The sequence below is a fragment of the Chelonia mydas genome, chromosome 11 (genome assembly GCF_015237465.2).
Source record: "Chelonia mydas isolate rCheMyd1 chromosome 11, rCheMyd1.pri.v2, whole genome shotgun sequence".
Taxonomy (NCBI): domain Eukaryota; kingdom Metazoa; phylum Chordata; order Testudines; family Cheloniidae; genus Chelonia; species Chelonia mydas.
In genome coordinates this window covers 38,172,636-38,195,763 of record NC_051251.2, presented here as the reverse complement: position 1 = coordinate 38,195,763, position 23,128 = coordinate 38,172,636, and the positions used below count along the sequence as shown (strand labels likewise).

The window sequence follows — 23,128 nt, the reverse complement described above, 5'->3', positions numbered from 1 at the left end:
GATGCTTAATTTATTCACTGGGAATAGTCACATTGACTTCCATAGGACTACTAATTGTGCATAAAGAGTTAAGTAAGAGTATGTCTACACTGCAATAAAACACCCGTGGCATGGCTGCGACTGGTCCAGGTCAGCTGACTTGGTTTGTGGGACACGGACTGCAGTGCTGTTGGGCTTGTGCTAGAGCCTGGATTTGAGACCGTGTGAGAAGAAAATTAAAATTGAGGCCAGGTCTACACCAGAAAAGGTTAGCCAGTAGCACTATGCCTAGTATAGCTATAGCAGCTATACCACTATATTTACACCAGCACACCCTCCCAGTGTAGACGCAGCTCCGACTGGTAAAATTTCCTTTTGCCCATATAGTTTATACAGTTCCAGTCTTCAGTCCTTACCTGGGCCAAACTCCTGTTGAAGCCAATGTTTGCTTTTGTCTGCATATAGACTGTCTGCAGCAATGGGTTTGTTTCTTTCAAAAGATGACTGGAATGATTAAAAACTGGGCAGATAAGGGGGTCCAATCCTGCATCCCTTATTTTTGTGAGTAGTTGCATTGGGCTTCATGAAAAAGGGCAGCAGGACAGGATCCAAGGATTTTACGTGGGTAAATGCTTGAGGCAAAGACAGCATAATTTAAATCCTTATGGCCTGCTTCTGCTCCTGCTGAAATCAGTGAGAGTTTTGCCATTTACTTCAGTGAGCAGTGTCTAAATTAAGGAACAAACAAATTAATCTTCTAGAAGACAGAACATAGGGGCCAAACCCAACTTGCCTTACTTGCCTGGGCAGTTCCATTAGTTACAGTGGTGCTATTTGAGTGGTAAAGGCAAGCCAGATTTGACCATAGATATGTGGATGTGCTGTGGGGAGAGAGAAGTATCTTTTGTTATGTGCACTTACAACTTGCATTTAACTAATACCTACAATTATTTTTTCCTGCATTGAAGAATTTATGAGAATATTCCCCAATAAAGTTGGGTCAATACAGGCATTTTTTTTTGAATTATTATATGTTATGTGTCTTCTTAAATATAGCAATGAAATATATAATGGATTTTTAAAAACAAGTTATTTAAGATTCAGTCTTGCCTAATGCATTTGGAAAGCATTGTTTGGGGCTGATACCTGGAGCTGCCGGGACTCATCACCTCTTAGGATAGATAACTTAATTGCATCCAGCTTAATTAAATCTGGCGGTGGCATGAGATTTAATTTTGAGAGCAAGCAGCTGATTGGATAGGAAGTTTATTAAAACCTCGAAACCATTCAACTAAAAGTGGCTTCCTGAGAGGATGGTTTTGTAGCTTGAAACTGCATTCATCAGAATTTCCCGGTGGTGTATACTATACATGACACATCAGAGTTATCTGAGCGTGGGTTTTGTCATTGTTTTCCACATGCTATACAGTTGTAAATACTTCCAATTCGTGGAGGTTTTCACACTTGGTCCCCCATTGCCCAATTGTTATTCTGTAGCAGCCTTGGGGCTATTAGCCAGTTTCATTCTTATGAAAATGCTTGGGATGCTTCTTTCTGTGAGTAGTTGAGGGTGCCTTTTACTTTCTTCCAGTTTGCTTGTTCTTCCTCCTCCTCATGTAATTTAGTCAATTAGAATAGATTTTTGCATATTTAATGTGCTTCACAACAAAGAGATTTTGAACAGCAATAGTAGAGCTCAGCAGAGTGTGCTTCACTAGAGATCCACAGTGTGTGCTTCACTTATCCAGCTAATACAATCACAGCTGATTTATATGGATTAAGATACCAAATGTGAAGGCAACTGGTTAATATTATCCAATTTAGTGCAGAACATGTTATTTCCGTACAGTGTATTTGAAATCATTGACATTTTGTAAAGGCTAGTAGTTAATACCGGTTTCAGAGTAGCAGCTGTGTTAGTCTGTATTCGCAAAAAGAAAAGGAGTACTTGTGGCACCTTAGAGACTAACCAATTTATTTGAGCATAAGCTTTCGTGAGCTACAGCTCACTTCATCAGATGCATTCTGATGAAGTGAGCTGTAGCTCACGAAAGCTTATGCTCAAATAAATTGGTTAGTCTCAAAGGTGCCACTAGTATTCCTTTTCTTTTTAGTTAATATCGAAAATTCTGACTCTTTAAAGTTAATCACAAAATAAATTTTGTAAAATAAGAGTACAACTGATTTTATACTGGACACCTTTAAAAGTACTTTTAATAAACATTTATAATAAAGAAAGTTTGTAAAGATAGATTCATGACAGGTTCTCTATGGTTTGATCCTCTTTTTTGTGGAAGAATAGGGGAAACTTCCTTTGATGGGTGCAGGCGCATGTCCGATATGGTTAAGGGATGTATACTTTAGAAGTAATGGGAAACTTTACCTTTTACATTTAGGTCATCTACCTATTACATTAAGCCCACATTAATAAAGATTATTTCTGCTCTCTTAAAGGATGAGGGTGATACAGATTTGCTGGGTTTTTTTAGTTCACTGGTAGAAACAAGCAGTGGATTTTTAAAGAAAACTTCATCATGATACTTTTAAAATGAATATAGAAGTGTAGTAAGATCAAAATGAAGATAAGAATATGAACCCATGCTATGTGTATACCCATGCATATACATAGGCATAACATATGATTTATTTTTAATTGTTAGAAAGCTTTTTTCACATTTAGTATTGGCGTTGCTGATTAAGCATGACCTAAACTTATAAAAAATATTAATTTTTCAGTATTATTGGAATCAGTGATAAATAATATCCAGGTAGCTTAACACTTTATTCGAACACATGAACTTTATTTAAAAGTTGGATTGTTTTGGAAGTTGATCTCTTACTGGTTAAATGGTTCAATTATGACTTGTCTGAAAACCAAGAGCTTGTTCCCCATATTATTAGTTCAAATTCATATGTGGAGAAAATGAAAAATAAATAGATTTGTTAGGAAATAAATTTTAAAAGTTTTCTATTTTTAACAGGCTATTTGCATTTGTAGAATTTTTCAGTTAAAAGAGCTAAGTGAAGTTACAGAGGATGAGGATTATGAATATCTTGAATGTTGCTAGGAGGCATTTACAGTGTCATTCCTTTGAACTTCATGTCCTTAGGAGAGCTGAACTCTTTTTTCTTTGCAGGAAAGCTTTTCTGCTTAGTTTCAGTAGATTAAAATCCTGAATTTCTTTAATTCTAGGATTTATGTAAAGGCATTCGCAGAAATGAATCTATAGCCGCCCCTTTATGACTCTCTTACAATAACTGGAAAATAAAAAGGTTATAGTTTGACATACATAAAATGACTCTATTCTAACTGTTAAAAGAGTTTGCATATTAATGGTCTTAAGATGACATTTTTTACTGAAGTTTTCCTTCCACATAGATACAGTAAGTGTGTGTTGTGTATATTCTCATTTCAGATTTAGTTGCTGAGGGTGTATGTGGGTTGCATGTGCACACACACACGCAAAACATGCACAATATTTTTGGGAATCCAGCATCTAGTAATGCAGAATATACCCTAGTCCTCTGGTGGGGTATATTGGCCTCGCTCCACTGACTTCAATGGAGCTATGCTGATTTACATCAACAGCGGATCTTGTCCCCTACATGCCTTGATAGAAATCCTTTTTTTTGTACTGCGAGCACACAGTACTTTTTGCTAAGCTGTTTCAATAGAGGAAACTATACAAACCTGACATTGTCCTCTCTGAAACACTGTACTTCTGAATTTACCATGCATGATGTATGCTTTTGCTTTTGTATATGCAAGATACATTGCATTAAGAACACCTGAGTAAAATAAGAATGAACAAAAATAGGATCCTGGGGTCCCTTCTGAGTGTATAGACACATTCAATGCAACTCCTTATGGAAACCATGACTGGGGGAAAGCATAGGTGTAGTTTGACTTCTATAATTTTTTTGGAGGGGGTGCGGGGGAGGGGAAGCTGTAGTCAGACCAATGGGGCTTCTTGTGGGGGGGAGGAGGAGGAGGAGGGTGCAAATTCCGCACTTGCCCGAGGCTTTCAGTTTGGTGTCCATTGGGGAAAGGACAGGATTTGGCTCTCTCAAAGGGGCAGGGCAGCTGATTGTATAAAAATCAAAACAGGTATCACACAGAGACATCTGAGATGGAAGTAATATCTGACATGGGAGCAGTCTCTGCATAGCCAGGTGGGCTCATGGAAAGAAATGTACAAATAAGAGATAAAATAAATTTCCCCCTCCTATTATCCTCCTTCCCCCTTGTGTCCCCTCCTCCCACAAATATTCACAGCTGATATCGGATTTAGTAATATCAAATCAAATTATTTGACTTATTTGTGTGGAATCATCACAGTTTTTTTGGGAGGGAGACGGGCAAGAAATGACATTTTCTGCAATTTGGCAAGATATAAAAAAGGCTTCACCATTGGCTTTCTGCTTAATTTTGAGAAGGTCCCACAATTAAGATTGGGTAGCTTGACATCCAGCCGAAGATTGGGTTAGTGGAGAATTGGATCCTTTGCTTTTCAAGTTAAATCTTTCTTTTCCCAGCATATCGTATATGACCTGTGTCTCAGAAGTCTGAGTTATTTCTGAAGTGTCCAAATCTTGCTTTGCCTTCAGATCATATTGTATAGCTTTATTGTACAACTACAGTCCTCCTTATTTTCCTAATTCTGTAGTATTCAAGTAGCAAATGGAAAAGAGAATGTAACAAGTGCAACACATTCCCCACATTAGCTGGAAAAGTACCATAGTAGCAGTTAATGAAAAGCCAGTTAATATAACTTCTCATGGTGCTGAAGCAAGGTACTGTAAAATGAATCCATGCATCCATTTTGAAAAGAATCTATACGATACAGTTCAAAGTGCATGTGTGTTTCCCATGCTATATAATCAGTAAGGAGCTGATTTCCGAGGTGTAAATGCAAAATTCATCACTTTGAGACATCATGTGGCTTTTTTTATAAGCATTTGAGATCCAAATGCAAATAGATTCCAGTCACTATATATTTAGGCATTTTGCTGTCTTTACAGATATATAACTAATTATCCAAGTACAATTAATGAATGCTGGAAATACTCATTTTAATTTACTGTGTCAGAACACTGTGTACAAGAGAGCAAAACAGAATGGAAATTGCTTTGGCCAAATGTCATGTGGAATGTTTTCCAGTGTTCTGAAAGTCCGGGTGTACTCTTTCTGGACTGAGGTGAGGTGCGGTCCAAATGCCTTAACAGAATGAGAGAGCCATATTGTGATATGAAAAGGAGTACTTGTGGCACCTTAGAGACTAACCAATTTATTTGAGCATAAGCTTTCATGAGCTACAGCTCACTTCATCGGTTGCATTCAGTGGAAAATACAGTGGGGAGATTTATATACACACAGAACATGAAAAAATGGGTGTTATCATGCATTCAGTGGAAAATACAGTGGGGAGATTTATATACACACAGAACATGAAAAAATGGGTGTTATCATACGTATGTATGATATAACACGGCTGCTACTCTGAATCCTGTCATATTGTGATATGTCATTCATTTCACTGAGTCCTATATAACCCTAATTTCATTCAGTTACAGTACATATTGGTCAGGCATATAACATGCCTAGACTAGCTGTAATTTGGGAATGAGACAGTCAGAGACAATACCCCCTCCTCCCTTCAGAAAAACCCATGAGAGGGGTCCATTTGGTAGGAAAACGCAGCAAAGAGAACCTTGCAGAATTGGCTCCAAATCGATGGGGTAAAGGTCGGGTTTACCATGCTTCCTAGCAAAGGCAAAGGGGTTTCTGCCCCCAGAATCCACATATTCCCCCCCAAATCTACATAGATTTCTGGATGGAAATCTCTGTTCATTCCGTGGGGCAAGTTCTGCAAAGCTCTCCTGGATGAGTTTTTCTTTCACCTGGTTTATTCTTGGACTTTCTGCAAGATAGGTTCATTCTCCCTTTAAACCCCAATGGTAACTGTGCTTAGTGTTGCAGGAGTGACTAACAGTATTCATCTAGATCTGCATGGTCTGACAATACAATCAACACATGCACCAGCTGGAAATGTATGTGCTGACATTTTATCTATCCTTAGGGTAACCATATTTTCTCAAAGGAAAAACAGGACACTCCCAGGCCAGGCCGATGATCAGTTGACAAGAGCAAATGGGACAAATGCCCAGTTTTCTCAAAAAAAAAAAAAGGTCAGGATTGCCGGGACAGGGCCTAAAAAAGGGACTGTCCTGGCCAAAATGGGACATATGGTCACCCTACGTATCCTGTGTGTAATTCTACCATTTATAAATTATATATACCAACAGTGCTGAATACCTGATTCATGTATACTATCACTTAGTGTAGTGAACTTGCAAGTTATGGCAGAATGCCTTTTAGGGAAGTGAAAGACTTAACACAACATGCATGTGGCATTCCTTGGTTGCTGATCTTGGACGGTGGGGAACTGGAAGCACAACACCTTCTATACTTAGATTGTAAGCTCTTTGGAGCAAGGACCATCTTTATTCTCTTTTTGTACAGCGCCTAGCATAATGGGGTGCTAGTCCATGATTGGAGTCCCCAGCAGCTACTGCTGCTCTACTTAGAAGCCCTCATACCCTCATTTCATAGCTCCGGCTCCCAATCAGCACAGCTCCCCGGTCTACATATTCCCTGGGATACTCCCTTAAAGGAAAACCTAACCCACAGCCTCATTTGTATGTGCAGATCTTCCAGAAGAGGGAGCAGTGTGGAGTGTAAGTTATGCTCAGATACGCACCTAAAGATTCTTCCACAATGATACTGTCATTTATTTAATTAATTTGTTTAAATCACTAATCCAGCACTGTAAAATAAATGGTAGTTTCCAAATATTCAGTCTAGGAAGACATGTTTCCTGCTCCAAAGAGGTTGCTGTCCAAAGGTAATCTGTAGGACGTGTCCTTTAATAAGAAAGCACAATAACATGGCTGAAGGGTATTTTGTTTTAACATGATTTTTTGTTTGAATAATTTGCCTTTAACACCAATACATTATTTGATAGAGTATTTATTTTGTGTAGATTTATTATTGCAATGAAATATCAATTCAATGTATAAATGTGGAATTTAACAGCATAATTTTGGCAGGTACCTCTTTGTTTCTCATTATGATCTACTCTATTTGCTTCTTCTGCATGTTTCTTATACATTTAATTAGCAACACAATACTAATATTTAACATCATATAGTACGTAACACACACTAATGAATAGTCACCGACCTTTATATATTTTACAAATGGAGACTATAGCGGGGTGTATTTGCTCTTTAAAGTTAGGTGGGAGACCTTCCTGGGCCACTTTTACCCCATTCCAGGAACCCTGACAATTGAACAGGGGATGTGATCATGGAGGGGGACACTGCTTATACTGCTGGCTGTTTATGGCCAGAGACTGGTGGTCTGTGAGCAGGATGGGCTGGAACATCCCTCATTCCCTCAGTACAGAGGGAACCTTGTCCATGGTTCAGGACAGTTCCCTTCCAATCTCTCCTTGAGAGCCACAAGAACAGGGTTTCTTGGGAAATGTTGTCCCCTGAGCAGTCATAACAGTAGTCCTAGGCTGGGGCTAAGCATGCTAGCACTTGAAAGGCCTATATAAATAACATTTTTCAATCAATCAAGATTGTTAGGTTGGCTGGGAGATGCAACCTCATTAGGAAATGAGACCTAGAATCTGCCAGTTTACTATTACTAGTACACCAAATAATTTTAAATAAACTAAGGTTTAAATTTACATGAATTTTGTTTTGAAATAGGAGTATCTTAAGTATTTAATAATCCGCAGTTTTCTTTTTGTGGGAAAAAGCAGTCTGGTGTCATGTTAGAAAGCTTGCATCAGTATGTGATCTGTGAGTGGGTTCCTGTGGTGGAAGAAAAGCAAGCAAAGGGTCTTAGCTGATTTATGCTTGCTTCTTTCTTGGAATTCATATGGAGTTTTCCTTGTTCCTTTATTATGTGAGAGAAGGTGAATAAAAATATCTAGTCTACCTCACTGAATGCAAACTCTAAGGCGGGGGTTGGCAACCTTTCAGAAGAGGTATACCAAGTCTTCATTTATTCACTCTAATTTAAGGTTTCACATGCCAGTAATACATTTTAACGTTTTTAGAAGGTCTCTTTCTATAAGCCTATAATATATAACTAAACTATTGTTGTATGTAAAGTAAATAAAGTTTTTAAAATGTTTAAGAAGCTTCGTTTAAAATTAAATTAAAATGCAGAGCCTCCCGGACTGGTGGCCAGGAACCGGGCAGTGTGAGTGCCACTGAAAATCAGCTTGCATGCCGCCTTTGGTGCACGTGTCATAGGTTGTCTACCCCTGCTCTAAGGCTTCAGGTCCAGATCAGATCCTATGTCTTTCTTGTAAGACAGCATTTGGTTACCTCCCTGGACAGCTTTTTTCAAATTTCAGTTTAGCGTGTGCACTGTGCATCACATTTGGGCTTGAATGTAGAAGGTTTGAATGTAGACTTTAGATTTCAATCTAAATATTTATCCAAATGTATATTAGGATTGAGTATGAATCAAATATGAATATGGGTCAAATATAGCATAGGAATAGGAAAGTCCTAACAAACTGCCTTTATGCTGAAAATCCATAAGGGATCTGAACCTACAAATTAAAGATAGCCTCCAGCTTCCAAAACCTCTGTGCTGAAAGGGCTTTGCACTACCCTCACCCACTGCCACCTGGCAGAGTTCCACATGGCCTAGTGTGGCATTGGATAGTGTCTATTAGCTGGTGAATGGAGCTTTACTACAATTCTCAGGGGGTCACTAGGTCTGTATTTAGCATCAGCTTCATTTAAACACTTTAACCCCATGCAGTCAGTGGGCCAAATTCTCTATCCATTTCAACAGTGTAAATCTAGAACAACTCCATTACAGACAAGGGGGATTACTCCAGATTTACACTGATGTAAATGAAAATTTTGCCCTAAATTGTCTTGGGGAACAATTGCATTGAATAATACAGCTATCCAGGCGTGGTATTGTGGTACTGTAAGGCTTGATATTCTGCATCTGTTTAGGTACCATATATAGTTTTATCTTTAATATTGAATTATAGGCCAGGATCACTATGCCGTGGTTATAAGTATTTGCCCCCAAATCTTTCGCTCCTCACAGGATCACTCTATGATGCTTTCTAATAGAAAGTCATAATCCTGCATTATCTTTTGTACAAGTAGCTTACTTTGTGCCATGGAAATTGGCCTTTTCTGTTTTGACCTAAGTGGATTGTGAATCCCAGACATCTTTACTCAGGAGACTATTACAAGAGAATCCCAGACACTGCTACAGAAGGTGCAGCAGCAGTTGTAGCTTAAGGACCAGAGACAGCAAGTCTAGCAGAAACCTCAGGAACAGTACTCTCTCTGTATATTTCCCAAGGGATACATTTTAAGCTATGGGCTGGATTCTTCAGTGCAATATTGCCTTCTAAGAAAGTGGATGTGGTAGCTTTGTTTTTTCCAGTTGCTTTCTTGAATCCCTAAAAATTGAAACAGGCATTCATCAATTTTTGAAAAGTTAGAAGCCATACTATTTAAAATAAACAACAACCTTGGACTCTACTTTGCATGGGTTCTTCTGGGATTCACAAAATCTTACCATCTGTCTTTTTGGTCTGTATTTGAGTGATAGTTTCATCGCAGTTCCATGGGTAAAAAAATATAATCAAATTAAAGCAAGGAAAAATAATTCTCTAGATTTTGAACTTTCAAAAGTCACCTAGACACTTCATCTTAGGAAATATGAAGGAAGACAATAAAGACTAAATTTTAATGATTGATTATGTATTTTTAAACCCAACAATATTTCCTGCAGGAATCTTGCTAACAGGATTCTGTTTGCCTGAAAGAAGTGTCTGGCTTTGTCAGCATTGCCATGGTAAATCAGCATTTCTACTAAAATTAGCTCATTAGTATTAATTTTTTGGCAGTCACGGACTAATTTATGAACTGTCTTACCATTTAAAAAGGCACTTACTAAAAAGAAACTCTTTGATACAATAGGATGTCAGTAGTTACTAACCCCTCAGTGAATCCAGTCTTCCACTTAATGTCAGTTAACAAGAGGACACCCCTTATCTTCTAACATCTCCCTCCTAGTGTAGAGCAATAGATTCTGCATCCATATGTGGCATAGCACTTACTAATGCAAGTAGTCCTGTTCGCTTTGATGGACTACTCATGTGAGTAAGTGCTATTTGTTGTGAGTAATGGTTCCCGAATATGTCCCCAAATTAATACTTTAGTTTAACAAGGGTTACTGCCTCTTACATCAGTTCAGTCCTTGAACACAAACTATTATAAAGCCTTCAGAAGTTGGTTTTAGTAGATGATGTCAGTTTCTATTTTGAAACAAGGGGCATGTTTCTATGGGTTGTCACTTGGAGTTACTTCTGAAATTATTTTTATTCATTTAATCAGTCATTTTACTGTTAATTTTTTTTGGATGGTGGACATTTCTAGCAATGGATTCAATAATTGTGTGTACTCTGCATACTTCCTCCTTTTGATGGCCAGGATTTCTTTTGATCACAGTTTGAAAAAAACAACATACCTTTTAAAACCTTCTTGAGAAATGTCTTTGAACCTGCAGATTACTGTTACTTCTTTATCACCCATAATTTATTTTCAACCAGAGCCCTCTGCCTTTTTATTAAATAAACAATCATTTTGTATTATCTAATGTACTAGTACTTTTGTACTGAGAGGATACAAAGCAATGATATGTGAAGCATCAGTTTGTTTTGATTTTTTGAAAAGTTATTTCAGAACCTCAGCCTTTAAGGAGAAATAAGCAAGCATGGAAGATTACATTTGAAAAGACTGATACCATAATTAAATGAATTATAATAGGTCTGCTGATGAATTGTATAAATGGGCATTGGTACAGCATTTACTGTATGTAGTTCTGAGTGATTTGAACTATAATTTTTAAAAGTATTACAGAGTGTAAAAGAACTGGTTGGTTTGCAAATACTCTTTACATTCAATTACAGTTTTTTATGCTGTATGAAGACTGCTGTATTTATAATGCTTTCCAAAAAGTGTAACCAGCGTTACCTCATTTTATGTCACCATAAGGATATGTTTAATAACTTAGTAGAAGAAAGGCAAAAGAAAATATTAGTATTATAGACAATGCTTAACATTTGCTGGTTAATTATTTGAAACTAATGGTATAATATACAATGAAATTATTTCCCACGCTGTTTGTTTTTAAGCATATACTTTTCCCATTTAGAAACCTGAAACCCTTTGGATGTTGATTAAACTCTGTATTGTAATTTCTTTTTCAGTCAGGTGCTGTTAGGATTCTTGTATTCTTGGATGCTACTGATGCAATAAATGTAGAAACAGATTGTTTTACTTCCAATAATAGTTCTAAGTGATAAATTGTTCAATATATGCTGTGTTTAACAGTTAACCTTTAAAAAGGCCCTAAGAATCTCAAATTGAAACGTTGTCTTGTAGGGCAGAATTTAGTGAGAGGGTCTGGGATTCCAGGATGAACTTGTACATTCTTTCAGGGCATTTTTGCAAGGGAGGTTGTTGTGTTTTAAAGGTAGTTGATAAGAGACCTGCACCACCAACCCCAGACCTGCACCACCAACCACCATCGTACATTAGTCTGTAGAAGGTATTTGGGTGTACATACTCCTGTACCACTCGGTACCACCATTCACCCGAGTGCAATTTTTGACCATTTGCAGGATACATTATAAATCAGGATGTCACTACCAGACAATCAGATTTGAACATTCCTTGCATAAAATAGCTTGCTTATATCCCTTAGGAATACATCACTTAACTGTGCTTATGTGACCGTGTTGGTATGTCTGGTTTTACATGAAAGTTAGGGTAACACATTGTTTATTTATGTCACTGTGAATTCAAGAGTAGGTGTCTGTGCTTTATATTTAGTAAAGTTATTTCGTTTGGACAAGTCACTTAGAATAATTGAATGGTAATTTCATCACTTTATTATTAATTAACAGGAAATTGCTTTTTCTTAGATGTTCTAAGAGTTGATCTTTGCTACTAACTCTGTTCTTTCAGTATTCTTTGCTTCAGGGTGCTGACTGAGGCTATGTGAAATAGAACTTTGTGAAACTAATAAAGAGTTACAACTTCTCAGTTTTGGGGACCAGAAAATTGGCTAAATGTTCACCTCCTCTCCCCTATGACTTAGATCTTGTTTCCCCTAGTGGCTATAAACAGTGTATTTCATTCTCTTATGGCATCAAGGGACTTCTCTAGACATGTTTGGTAAGGGCCTGATCCTGCTGTCCTCACACATGGGAGCAAGAACCATCTGATCAGGTCCTCAGTCCACTGACATAGCAAATAGGGTGGTGGCTTTTAGAGTCTGATTGACAGCAGGTCAGATTTTGATCAGTGAGAAAGAGTTTTAAAGCTCAGATTCTTGTTTTTAAAAAAGCTACTAAGATGTTCATTGGAGATATATTTTCCTCTGTACTGCAGAGAGATGGACTTTATATATTTTTTTATTAAAAAAAAAAATCTGTGTCAACGTTTTGAAACCAGATACCAGTACAGGGCTGGCAAAATGAGATTTCCACAGCAGCTAAATGGATTAACTCTGATTTTTTGGGGTTTTTTTTTGTATTTTTCTTAAATACTCAGGAACTACAAGGGGGTGGGCTAATGTTTAGGCTCCAGAAATGATGTGGAAGGCCATTTTCCTCCTTCATTTAAGTCTGTATAACCTGAGTCCATGAAATGAAAATGGACATTTTTTGTCTTAGTAGGCTTCCATACCTGGCAAACCTTTCCTTGTTTTTTTTTTCTTTTACCCTTTTGTTTGACTATTAAAGTAGACTATTGAAGGAGACTATACAACAGGCTAGATAGGAATAGCCTTCTATATTAAGAGTTATTACACTTGAATGTTGGGTCAAATTCTGCTCTCTCTTACATCTGGGCAACCTTATGGAAGTTCAGTGGGCTTGCATGGGGAATGTGGAATTTGGCCCACTGTTTTACCTGAAAAAGTGTGTTTAAAATGATTGTTCTCAATGTGTCCCTGAACTGTTGATGGGAACAATCTCCCATATCTGTTCTGATATGACGCTATAACCAAGCTTCTCGATTTGCTGTTTGGTTGCAGGGTGTGAGAGTGGGCAGTTCCGCTGCGGGAATGGCCGTTGTATTCCTGCAGACTGGAGGTGCGATGGAGCAAGGGACTGTTCGGATGACACGGATGAAGCTGGTTGTCGTAAGTGGAATAGCCACTGCATTAATTCAAAGCATTTCCACTTTTTTACAGTATTCAGAATTCTCAGCTACCACGATGCTCATGGTGCACCATGCCATGATGAGGAGCCTCTTAATTCTTAGAGAGAGAGAGAACAAAGGTGGTGTAAAACTCTTGGTTTGGTGGGCAATGGCTTTGGAATCTTATTGAGACTCATGTTTCTTGAGTTCTGTAGTACCGGTTCTATGGATATTAGAATAGTGCCAAATTTCCAGCTCACCCTTAGAAAGAGATTCAGGTCACATGCTGCACTTCCCTCCAATATCCATAGCCATATGTCTAATAAGGACATCTTTTCTGATGTCTGTGGACTCTAAGCATGTGTAGATGGCTAATTGATATTACTGCAATGAACCTGAATGGTGCACACATACAGACACCACAGTCTTCAGCATGGATATAACCTTTGGTATTCATGGCCACTCAAGTTCACGAGAGGGCATCATACACATTTAATTGGTACACTGTATCATGTATGAAAAAAGGTTCTGTGGCTCTTGACAGATTTCAGTTGAATCACTATGGAGATTTTTAAAATGTGTGTCTATTAAAAATGTTACAAACAAGAAGAAATGATTCCCCATTTTCAGAAACCCTTCTACGTTTTGCTATCTGCCAGCACTCTTCTAGGTTTCGGAACCCTTTGTGGCAGTTAGCCTATGCTACAGTTCGGCCAGGTTTTGTCCTTGAGTTGATTTGGAGTGAAAAGGCTAATTTACATTGTTTCCTCTCACATTGGCTTGGCTCTTCTCAGCTTGAGCCCTGCAGTAATTGGGGGGTAGTTCCTGCAGCCAGACTGGCTGATTTTCTGATTAATAGGTCAGCCAAGTGCAAAGCCAACAGTGTTTTGGATGAATATCTTGCATTAGAAATAACTGCCATTCTGAGTCAACTGGCCACGTCACCCAAGATATTTAAGTCTGAATGATTTCCTCTGAGACAGGAGCCATGGTGCTATTGAACAAACTACTGAGCAAAACTTGCATTAACTTCAGTTGGACCAGAATCTCACTCCTAATGTATTTCCCTAAATAAGTGAAGTTGTTTTTGTTTTCATCTTCTTACAAATGGACATAAAAATAAAAGATGGAGGGTGAAAATGAATTTCAGTTTTGTTTAATTGGCTTATCTTGTTTTCTAATTATACTCACATAGTATAATGATGGGGCCATTTAAGTACCTACACAGATTTTAAATCAACAGAACACAAAAATATTTTTAAAATGAAACTCAATATTCACTTTTGTTCCTGAAGCAGGAATCCAAAATAATATTTATGATACGCAGCTAAACCCTTTCCTTGTGTCTAATTTAATCATGCATTCCTCATCTATGAAGCTGCAATACAGCGTCACATCACTTCTTTAAATGGCTTCTTTACATAGTTGGGTAATCCTTAAATCTCATCCCATGGGCTCAGACTGTTGCTGGGTTGGCTTGCAATGCTTGTCAACTGGCAGAGTCTGAAGACATGATCTCAGGGAGAAGGGTCATTAAACAGAGAGGCCCGGCACAAATCAAACTGGACGGTGTTGTGCTAGTGAATCACAAGATGAGTATTAACTAGGGCTAGGCAAACTGTTCCAGAATTAGGTTCAAACGTCTATTTTGTCTCTCTTTGTGCTCACTGTTTTTTTTCCCCCTTTCTTTTTTTAATAGCCACTGTGACAAAGCTCCGACCTTGTCTCAGTGGGTCCCGCGCTTCCTGGCGGATTACGCTAGCCTCAGAGGCTCACTGTGACCCTCCACATAGCCCTTCTCTCTCTAGAGGCAAGGGTCACAGCCTACTGACCCATTTTCATCATAAGCCAGCAAGGGAGGTGCGGAGAAGTTATCCTCCCTCGCACAGTTTCTGTTGTCTCCCAGCCTCTGTGATTAGTCGGGGAAGGGAGGGGGGAGCCCAGACTTACCCTCTACTCCGGGCTCCAGCCCAGGGACCCTGATAGTAGCAGCTCTTGGTAGCTGACTTTTTGGAAATAGGATGAGTATGATTCCCTGAGCCACTTCCCCACAGCAGCCCCCCCTTCCTCAATATCTTCGTCACCCTTACCTCAGGGCCTCCTTTCTTGTGCCCGATAAGGTTTGTACTGGTCCATTTCTCCAGCAGCCTGGCTCCCTTCTACAGCTCCTGACGCACACCTCCCACCACTAGGTGGGAAGGCTTCAAACTAGTTTCAGCCAGCCCCTGATTGGCTTCGGGTGTCCCAATCAACCTAGCTGTCTCCACTGCTTTCTGGAAGGATCTTAATTGGCCCCAGGTGTCTTGATTAACCTGGAGCAACTGCCATTTGGTTATCATGGTAACAGGCATTTGTTTAGCCTGGGGCTAACATACCTGTTTCTCACTACTTTCCTATAGCCATCTGGCCTTGCCCCATCACACCACCTATAAAGTAATCAAAAGAGCAGGGACAGTAGAACTTAAACTATTCCAACCCCAACCCTGCATCATGAATCCACTAAGGAAAATCATGTGCTTAATTTGGAAGAGGCCTCTCCCTTTAGCTCAAAAGTTATAGGTCTTGTCCAAGAACTGTAATCCCAGGGTAAAACGCCTCATTCCTATTCTGTTGTCTATAGGTGTCTCAGATGCTAGTTCACGCAGGTGAAGCACACTCTCCTGAATAAACATTGTGAAATAACAGATGATTTGCTTGTTTGTACTAGCACAACCTACCTGTGAGGGAAATCAGTTTCAGTGTCAGACCGATGGAGAGTGTATTCCACAGTCATGGGTTTGTGATGACGAGGAGGACTGTGAAGATGGCTCAGATGAGCTTCAACAATGCCGTAAGTATTTCCGTCAGAACATTATACCAACATCATGAAAGTGCAAACCATTTGTATGTGAACATATTGATTATGTAAAGCGCATGACATACACACAAACACACAGACACACACACAAATAAACAAGGCTAGTGCAAGCATAACAACTTTTTATCAGAGTGATCTCTGTAATAAAGAGTTGCTGAAAATGGAATACACTAAAATAATAATGAAATAAAACATAATCAAATAAATCTAGATAGGCATTATTTAGATTAATAAAACCTCTTCAAATCTTGCAGTAAAGTAGAAAAATAATTGGCTTTTCAGTTTAAATAGAAAAGAAAAGAAAATTTAAGATGCGTATCAGTTACAGAAGTAATAGGGAACCTGATTACAAAAATTGAATAGTGAATTTACATCATTTTATGAACAGTTATACGCTTCTCAATCACCCTCAGTTAGGAGCCTCTTCATTCATTCTTTACTAAAACTTTTATTGATCAAGCTCAGAATCAAAAAAAGAAACTACATTTCTCCCTGGAAAAGGTTTGGAATCTATAAAAGGAAAAATGAGTAAATCTCTAAGTAGAGAAGAGTAATGAAGTAAACAAACCCTTAGAGAGATTGTAATGCCATATCTGGTGAAGCTCTTTAATAAGATACTAGACCGACATTGCAATCTTTCACTGTATAATGAACAGAGCTGTTATCCCTTATATTCAGATCCCAAAAAGTCCTCACGTTTGTTAATAGTGTTATGTTCCATTATCACTTAGATAGCTTAAAGCTAGTACATAAGTCCTGTTAATATTTCAGTTTGAAAGGGAAATATTTTGATGATACTCTGTGTATTAATCATGCATGGATTGGTATTTATGAACAAAAAATATTTAATGTTCCTTTTCTTCTTTAGTAAAATAAGTTATTTTAAGTATAATAGCTATAGACCAGTTTCTTTTCTAAGTATTGATGGTAAGATATTAAATATTCTAACTAGCTGTTTGAATTCAGTAACCAGTGCTTAATTTTGTAATGAAAGAGGTACTGGGGCTCAAGCAATCAGACATTGTAACTAATACGTATCAGTTGGGTTTTATGCCATAGAAACAAACAGTGATTTGAGTGATTTGGCTGCTGCGCATTAGGTCAAATTTTGCCCTCAGATTATTAGCATTTGGTAGTGCGTGGGATGTGGGTGGTCCAAATAATAGCTATAACTCATTTTTAGTATATCATTAGAAAACAAATGACTTCTGATTGAGTAGGATGGGGCTTATTTACTTTTCTTCTTACACAGATTGGTTTTGGTCCTAAGATTTGACATTTTATTTAAAGTATCTAAATATCTCTACAGTTAATAAGCCAAATTCTGCTCAGTTACACCTGTTAAACCCCACTGACTTTGGTGGATTTTCATGACTGTAACTTAGATCAGAATTTGGATCATAGACCAGGCACATGGTCCTAAAACTTCATTTCTATCTCTGCTGCAGAGGGGAATAAAACTGGGCTGTCTTTTGCCCCCATTCTCCTTTGCGTATGTGATGCAGCCACTAGTTAGTTATATATCTACTAAGGACAGAGTAGATAATAAAGTCAAAATCCAATGAAGGCTTTAGGTCAAGATTTGAAATGGGTCACTGTAACTTGCTTTCATTCTATGTGTGCCCATTAATTGTGAGCAGTTTAGAAAGTGCCCCTCAATGATTGCACAGTAAAATCCTGCTGCTTCTGCTTTGGAGCCACCTCTGGGAATATGCATTGATGCTAATTAATTTAAGGCACTTTTATATTGCTCCTCCCTAGAATGCGTAAAACTTTTTTTTCCATGAGAGCTATTCTGAAAGGCACACACAACTGGAACGAAGAGAAGTTTGTTTTACTCCAAGTTTTACTTTCTCACTTTTCTAACTGGGTTAGTGCCCTAACAGCAGAGCCCGTGATATGAGCGCTAGTGAGGGAAGAAGGCATAGAGAGTCTCTGTACAAGAGCCGACCAGGATCCCATACAGCACTTTCCAGAGCATGAGGTGGGGGGAACAAGTTAGCACACCAGGTAAAGGCATCACAGCCACAAGAGAGCATGGTCTATTGACTAAAGGCAAGATCATACTCCACTCTCCTTGCATGTCGGCAGTGGTAGATAGGCTCAAGATTGCATGCCACTTTGGCCATCCTGAACTATCCTGCAGTAGCTGGCGGAATGGTTTTGGGCCTGCTGTGGCTGGTTCCACTTATTATTTGGGTAACAGTAGTGTCCTGAGACTTCAGTCAGGACTTGGAAACCTATTGTGTTGGGCACAGGATAAACCAGCCCTCAGCATGGAGGAAAAATTGGAGATGAGGCTGCAGGATCCATGACGATGCAGATTAAGTGCTTCGAAGCCCTGGCATGGGTTGGAGCAGTGGCTGTGCATTAGGAAATGCATTATGGTTGTGTGGCGTGCCCACTGGTTGGCAGGGGACTTTTATTTCTGCCCGAGACACAAAGGTCAAGTAATAGAAGATTGTGTATTTCATGAGAGGGACTCAGTAATAAAAAGGGCAAGAGGAGAAGTACTTTGCTGCATGTAGGTCGTTCATTGGTGAAAATCTAAATTAACTGTTTTTTGCAGCGGGGAGGACATGTTCAAGTCAGCAGTTCACATGTTCAAATGGACAATGCATCCCGACTGGTTACACATGTGATCGAGTTAAAGACTGCACTGATGGAACAGATGAGAGAGGCTGCCGTAAGTCTTTTAAATCTTAGCACTAGATCTGGTTTCATCCTGTCTCTCTTTGGCATTTTAATCAATTTGTAAGATTAAGGGGCTTGTTGATGGACAGAAATGACCACAATATGCTTCTTGTTATCAGAATTTCATTGCAGATTCTTTCATGGATTAGAGCTGATGTTCTGATACAGTTTCATTATTGTGAGACTTATTAAGTCCCTACTGCTGCCTTATGGTCAGGGGCATTTTCGTTTGCCCATCTCAGCAATAATAAAGTTTTCATTTTAAAAACATCTTTAAAATGTTTTTAAACTTTGGAAAATTTAAAAAATATTTCATTTTCCATAAGAACTTTTATAATCAAACCTTTGCATAGCTCTCAGTGGGGATTGTGACCATGTATCTAAAGATGGAATTTGGCCCCAGGTATTTCATGTATTTTATTTTTAAGTCAACTGCCTGAAAATAATGTAGGGGAAATTTAAGCATTTCTTGTCTTTGTTTTTTTCTTAAGTAGTTTTAATTAAAAGTTACATATTAAGTTTAAATATAAAAGTGGTCAATAGAAAAATTGTAGGAGGTTTGACTTTGTTTTTACTTATTGTCTATAGCACTTTATGCAAATGTGTATCATCTGCTGGGGTTATATCAAATATTGTGGTATGCTTTATAACCATAAGTAGAGAGTGTGTTCCTTCAGTGCTTATTAGGATGCCTAACAAGGAAAGTACAGCTCAAGGTCTTGATCCCTCAAAGATTTAAGCATTTACTTAATTTTGTGCAATGTGAGTAGTCCTGTGACTTCAGTGGGACTGCTCAATGTGTAAAGGTAAGCACATGCATGGTCAGAATCTAAGTGTTGGCCTGGGGAGTTTTGCCGTTGACTTCAATGGGGCCAGGTTTTCACCTCTGACAATTTCATGGGGCATGGGAAAAAAAGCATTGTATGCAGCGAGGGTGAAGGTGAAGACAATGGGATGTTGAATAATTATTGTGCATTTGGGAGGAGGCAAGCGTGGGAAACATCATAGGAGGGGATGTGGGAGAAGGAGATGGTGAATGGGAGAAGGGGACACTGGGAGGGAAGGAGTCAGTATACACTGGCGCTGAAGGAAGAGACAGTTATACATAGGGAAGAAGAAAGTAAGCATGTATGCGCCACCAGTTGTGTATCAGAAGGGTGATAATGTGGAAGCAATGGGTGCTTTGGAATAAAAAAATATATTTTAAGACAAAAAGAGGATAATTTTAATTTAAATATTATCAAAGATTTACAAATAATGTAACATTCAGTAGAGGGAAAACTTAAGGTATAAATAAATATAAATAACAAAATGTTCAAAAGTTGGCTCATAAGTTGCGCTTGCAAAATTTGCATGCACAACCATTGTGAATGCAAATTTACTCAAGCAAAATAGCTAATTGCCCGGACAGTTGTTACTTAAAAGCACAGCGCGTCATTTTGTGTAACCAGATTCCTGTTTATACATGCAAATGTATGATTTGTGCACACAATATATATGTGTGCAAACTTTTCATGCACAAGATTGGTCAAATATTTAATGGTCAATGCTTACCTTGTCTTGCCTAATAGTCAACGGGAGTTATTTGGGTGGATTAGAGGTCAGAATTGAGCATACTGTGTTTTGCATATATTACTAAGAATTCTATAAGTAATATGCACAACAACCCAAGGGGCTGCATTGCAGGCCCCCCAAGCAACATTTCACTGGGCCCAGGGCAAACTCATAACATGGGTGCCCAACCTACTCCACGGAGACAATAATTAATGAAAGAAAAAATTATATTTTATTTCTGAACTGGCATAGATGAGCCTTATCACTTTACAGCTTTACTTTCTGATCTTTTTTCAGTTGCAAATTCACAAATGACCTCACTAAAGTCGACTTTTTTTGTGAGTTCACACTTAAGTGACTTAAGCGTTCCTATGCAATAGTAGATCACCTGCTGTGTTTTTGATGAGTACCAGCTTGCTGAAGACTTCTTTTGGCTTCTGCCACGATCATTGGCATTATACAAAATGTTCGTAGGGCTATACACACTTCCCTGAAAATTAGTCGTAGTTTTTTGTTGTAAATCTCATTAAGTCAGATGAGTGGTAGCAGATCAAGTTCTATTCCAAAAGTAGACTTGAAACCAGTCTCTTAGAATCTTTTCTCTGTTGCTGGAAGTCCTACATTTCAGAACAAATGTAGCAAAACTATGACTGTCAACAGCTTTCGGATAGACTTCACTAGCTTCTGCATTGGTTCGAAATTCGGAGGACCAGATAGAACAATTTTTTGATAAAGAGAATCTGTAATGTGTTTAGGCCACAATACTGGATCTTGTAAAAAGCATGACTTAGTAAGTAGTGTAGCACTTCTCTCTCCTGCTTCTTGCAAATCTTCCTCTAAGTCTGGTGGTAATATTACTTGACTATCTTTGAAAGTCATTAAATTGGAATCACATGATTAATCTGGCTGCTTTTCTTCAGTTTCCACAGTCTTTATACTGAAATCACTGTCACCTTGCAGTTTTTGTTTATCCAGTTCCTTAGTTTGTGCATTGTTTGAGCCAGGCTGTTGAGAGGCCTTGTCTATCTGGAAATATTGGAGGATTGACTGTTGTCCTTTGGCTTCTTTTCTTTCCCTTTCTTTAAGCTCTTGACATTTCTGGCTGCCTGATTTGTATTGATAGCCAAACATGGCAGTATGGTGCACATATTAATGATACACAAGTGACAGATGCTCTCTAGGCACCCTGGAGATACTGTTTCCTGTCCCTGGGGTATGGTCTCAGCCATCTAAGTACCCTTGAGGACTAGCTCACTGTTTGGAATGTTGCTTCTGTTTTAACATTGCTTCTGATTTGGCTCAGGTAAATCTTGCAAGATCACGTGAGATCTGGACACCACATAGATGTATAGGCACAAAACATATTCACTGAGATATATAACATTGAATCAAACGCAAACATCCACAATTCAGCCTGAATTTTTTTCTCATGGTGATGGGCTTTCTGGCTGGGTCTGTTGTTGGACCAGACTCTAGTAAAGTGTACCCATTGCCTCCCCTATACTTGGGGCCTGCTGCTTTGGAACAGCTAGTAGCTGTGAGTTGGAAAAAGTGGAGGCTGCTATGGTCACTTGTGCTTCTTCTTTAATTTCAGTTTCATTTCTTTGAGGACATCTTACCCCTTTGGGGAAAAAAAGTGTTGGATTCCTCCAGTTTGAACTCTGGACTATACGGAGTGTCTCATGGCAGAGAAGAGACAGAACTGGGTCATTATGAGTATAAAGAGGATTTTTCATTGGGCCTGCTGGACACAGACAGATCCTATAGCTCTTCGAGTCTATCTCCCACAACTGCAGAGTTAAAATAGCTGTGGACTGCCTAGTGACACCACATAGGCCAAGTCCTGGCCTAGAGTTCATGGTCATGGAAGAGACTACTGACTGAGCTACAGAATAGAGGCCTCATTTTTCAAGGGAGTGTCATTTGTGCCTAACACCTACTTAAAATAGTGTACCTCAGCATGCTTGCTGATAGCATTAATAATAATAAAAAACTACACTCATAGACCACGAAGCAGGTGCTGGTGTTTACAGTGTTGCTAGCAAGAAGACAGCAGTGAACTACAAAATACACGATCAGGAAACAGATTTGGAAAAAAAGTAGAGCTTTGGATACTGGGTCATTAATAGAGCAACAAGAAATAAAAAGTCACTAATGGCTTTATTTACATAAAAAAGGCTGGTGTACATGCTATATAAAAGAAAACCAGCATATTACTTACTCAGCCAACAGCCTGTGCCTTTTATCCCTTACTTACAAGTGGCTAAAAATGGGTGCTGTCTGTAAAATGAAAAGTGATTTAGAAGCCAATGGTACGCTGGAATAAAAGGCAGCCCAGACAGCCAGCTTGGAGCTATTCCACATGATAGACCTCCAGCCAACTCTAAAGTCACCAGCACAAATGCCTGAAGAGTCTGCCAAGGATTCAGGAACGGATGTCACTGCTGGACGAATATTTTGCACAGCTTGGCATTTGTGTCCTGTAAAAGCTTAGGAGAAAGGAGATGGTGTTAGCCTTTGTTTAGCAAATGTTCAGAATATTTTGGGGGGAAAATAGTTTTCCTGAAAATGAAATATTGTTAAAAATAAACATTCTTGTGAAGTGAAAAACTTGATGGTGACAATTTGTATTTATATAGCACCTTTTATTCAAGGGTCGCAAAGCACTTTATAAACAATAATTAGCCTCCCAAACTCCTTGTAAAATAGATGAACATAGAATTGTAGGACTGGAAGGGACCTCGACAGGTCATCTAGTCCAGTCCCTTGCACTCA

At 38.7% G+C, this 23,128-nt stretch overlaps 1 protein-coding gene across 3 annotated transcripts in view; it reads left to right on the top strand.

Annotated features, from left to right (window-relative positions):
* The window catches only part of LRP2 (LDL receptor related protein 2), a 182,220-nt gene that overhangs the window by 9,767 nt on the left and 149,325 nt on the right, over window positions 1-23,128 (top strand). For all 3 annotated transcript variants that reach the window (XM_037912394.2, XM_043525116.1, XM_043525115.1), the window contains exons 2-4: window positions 13,142-13,249; window positions 15,956-16,078; window positions 18,675-18,791. In XM_037912394.2, coding sequence (XP_037768322.1) covers window positions 13,142-13,249; window positions 15,956-16,078; window positions 18,675-18,791 — 348 coding nt within the window. The remainder of the gene's footprint in view (window positions 1-13,141; window positions 13,250-15,955; window positions 16,079-18,674; window positions 18,792-23,128) is intronic.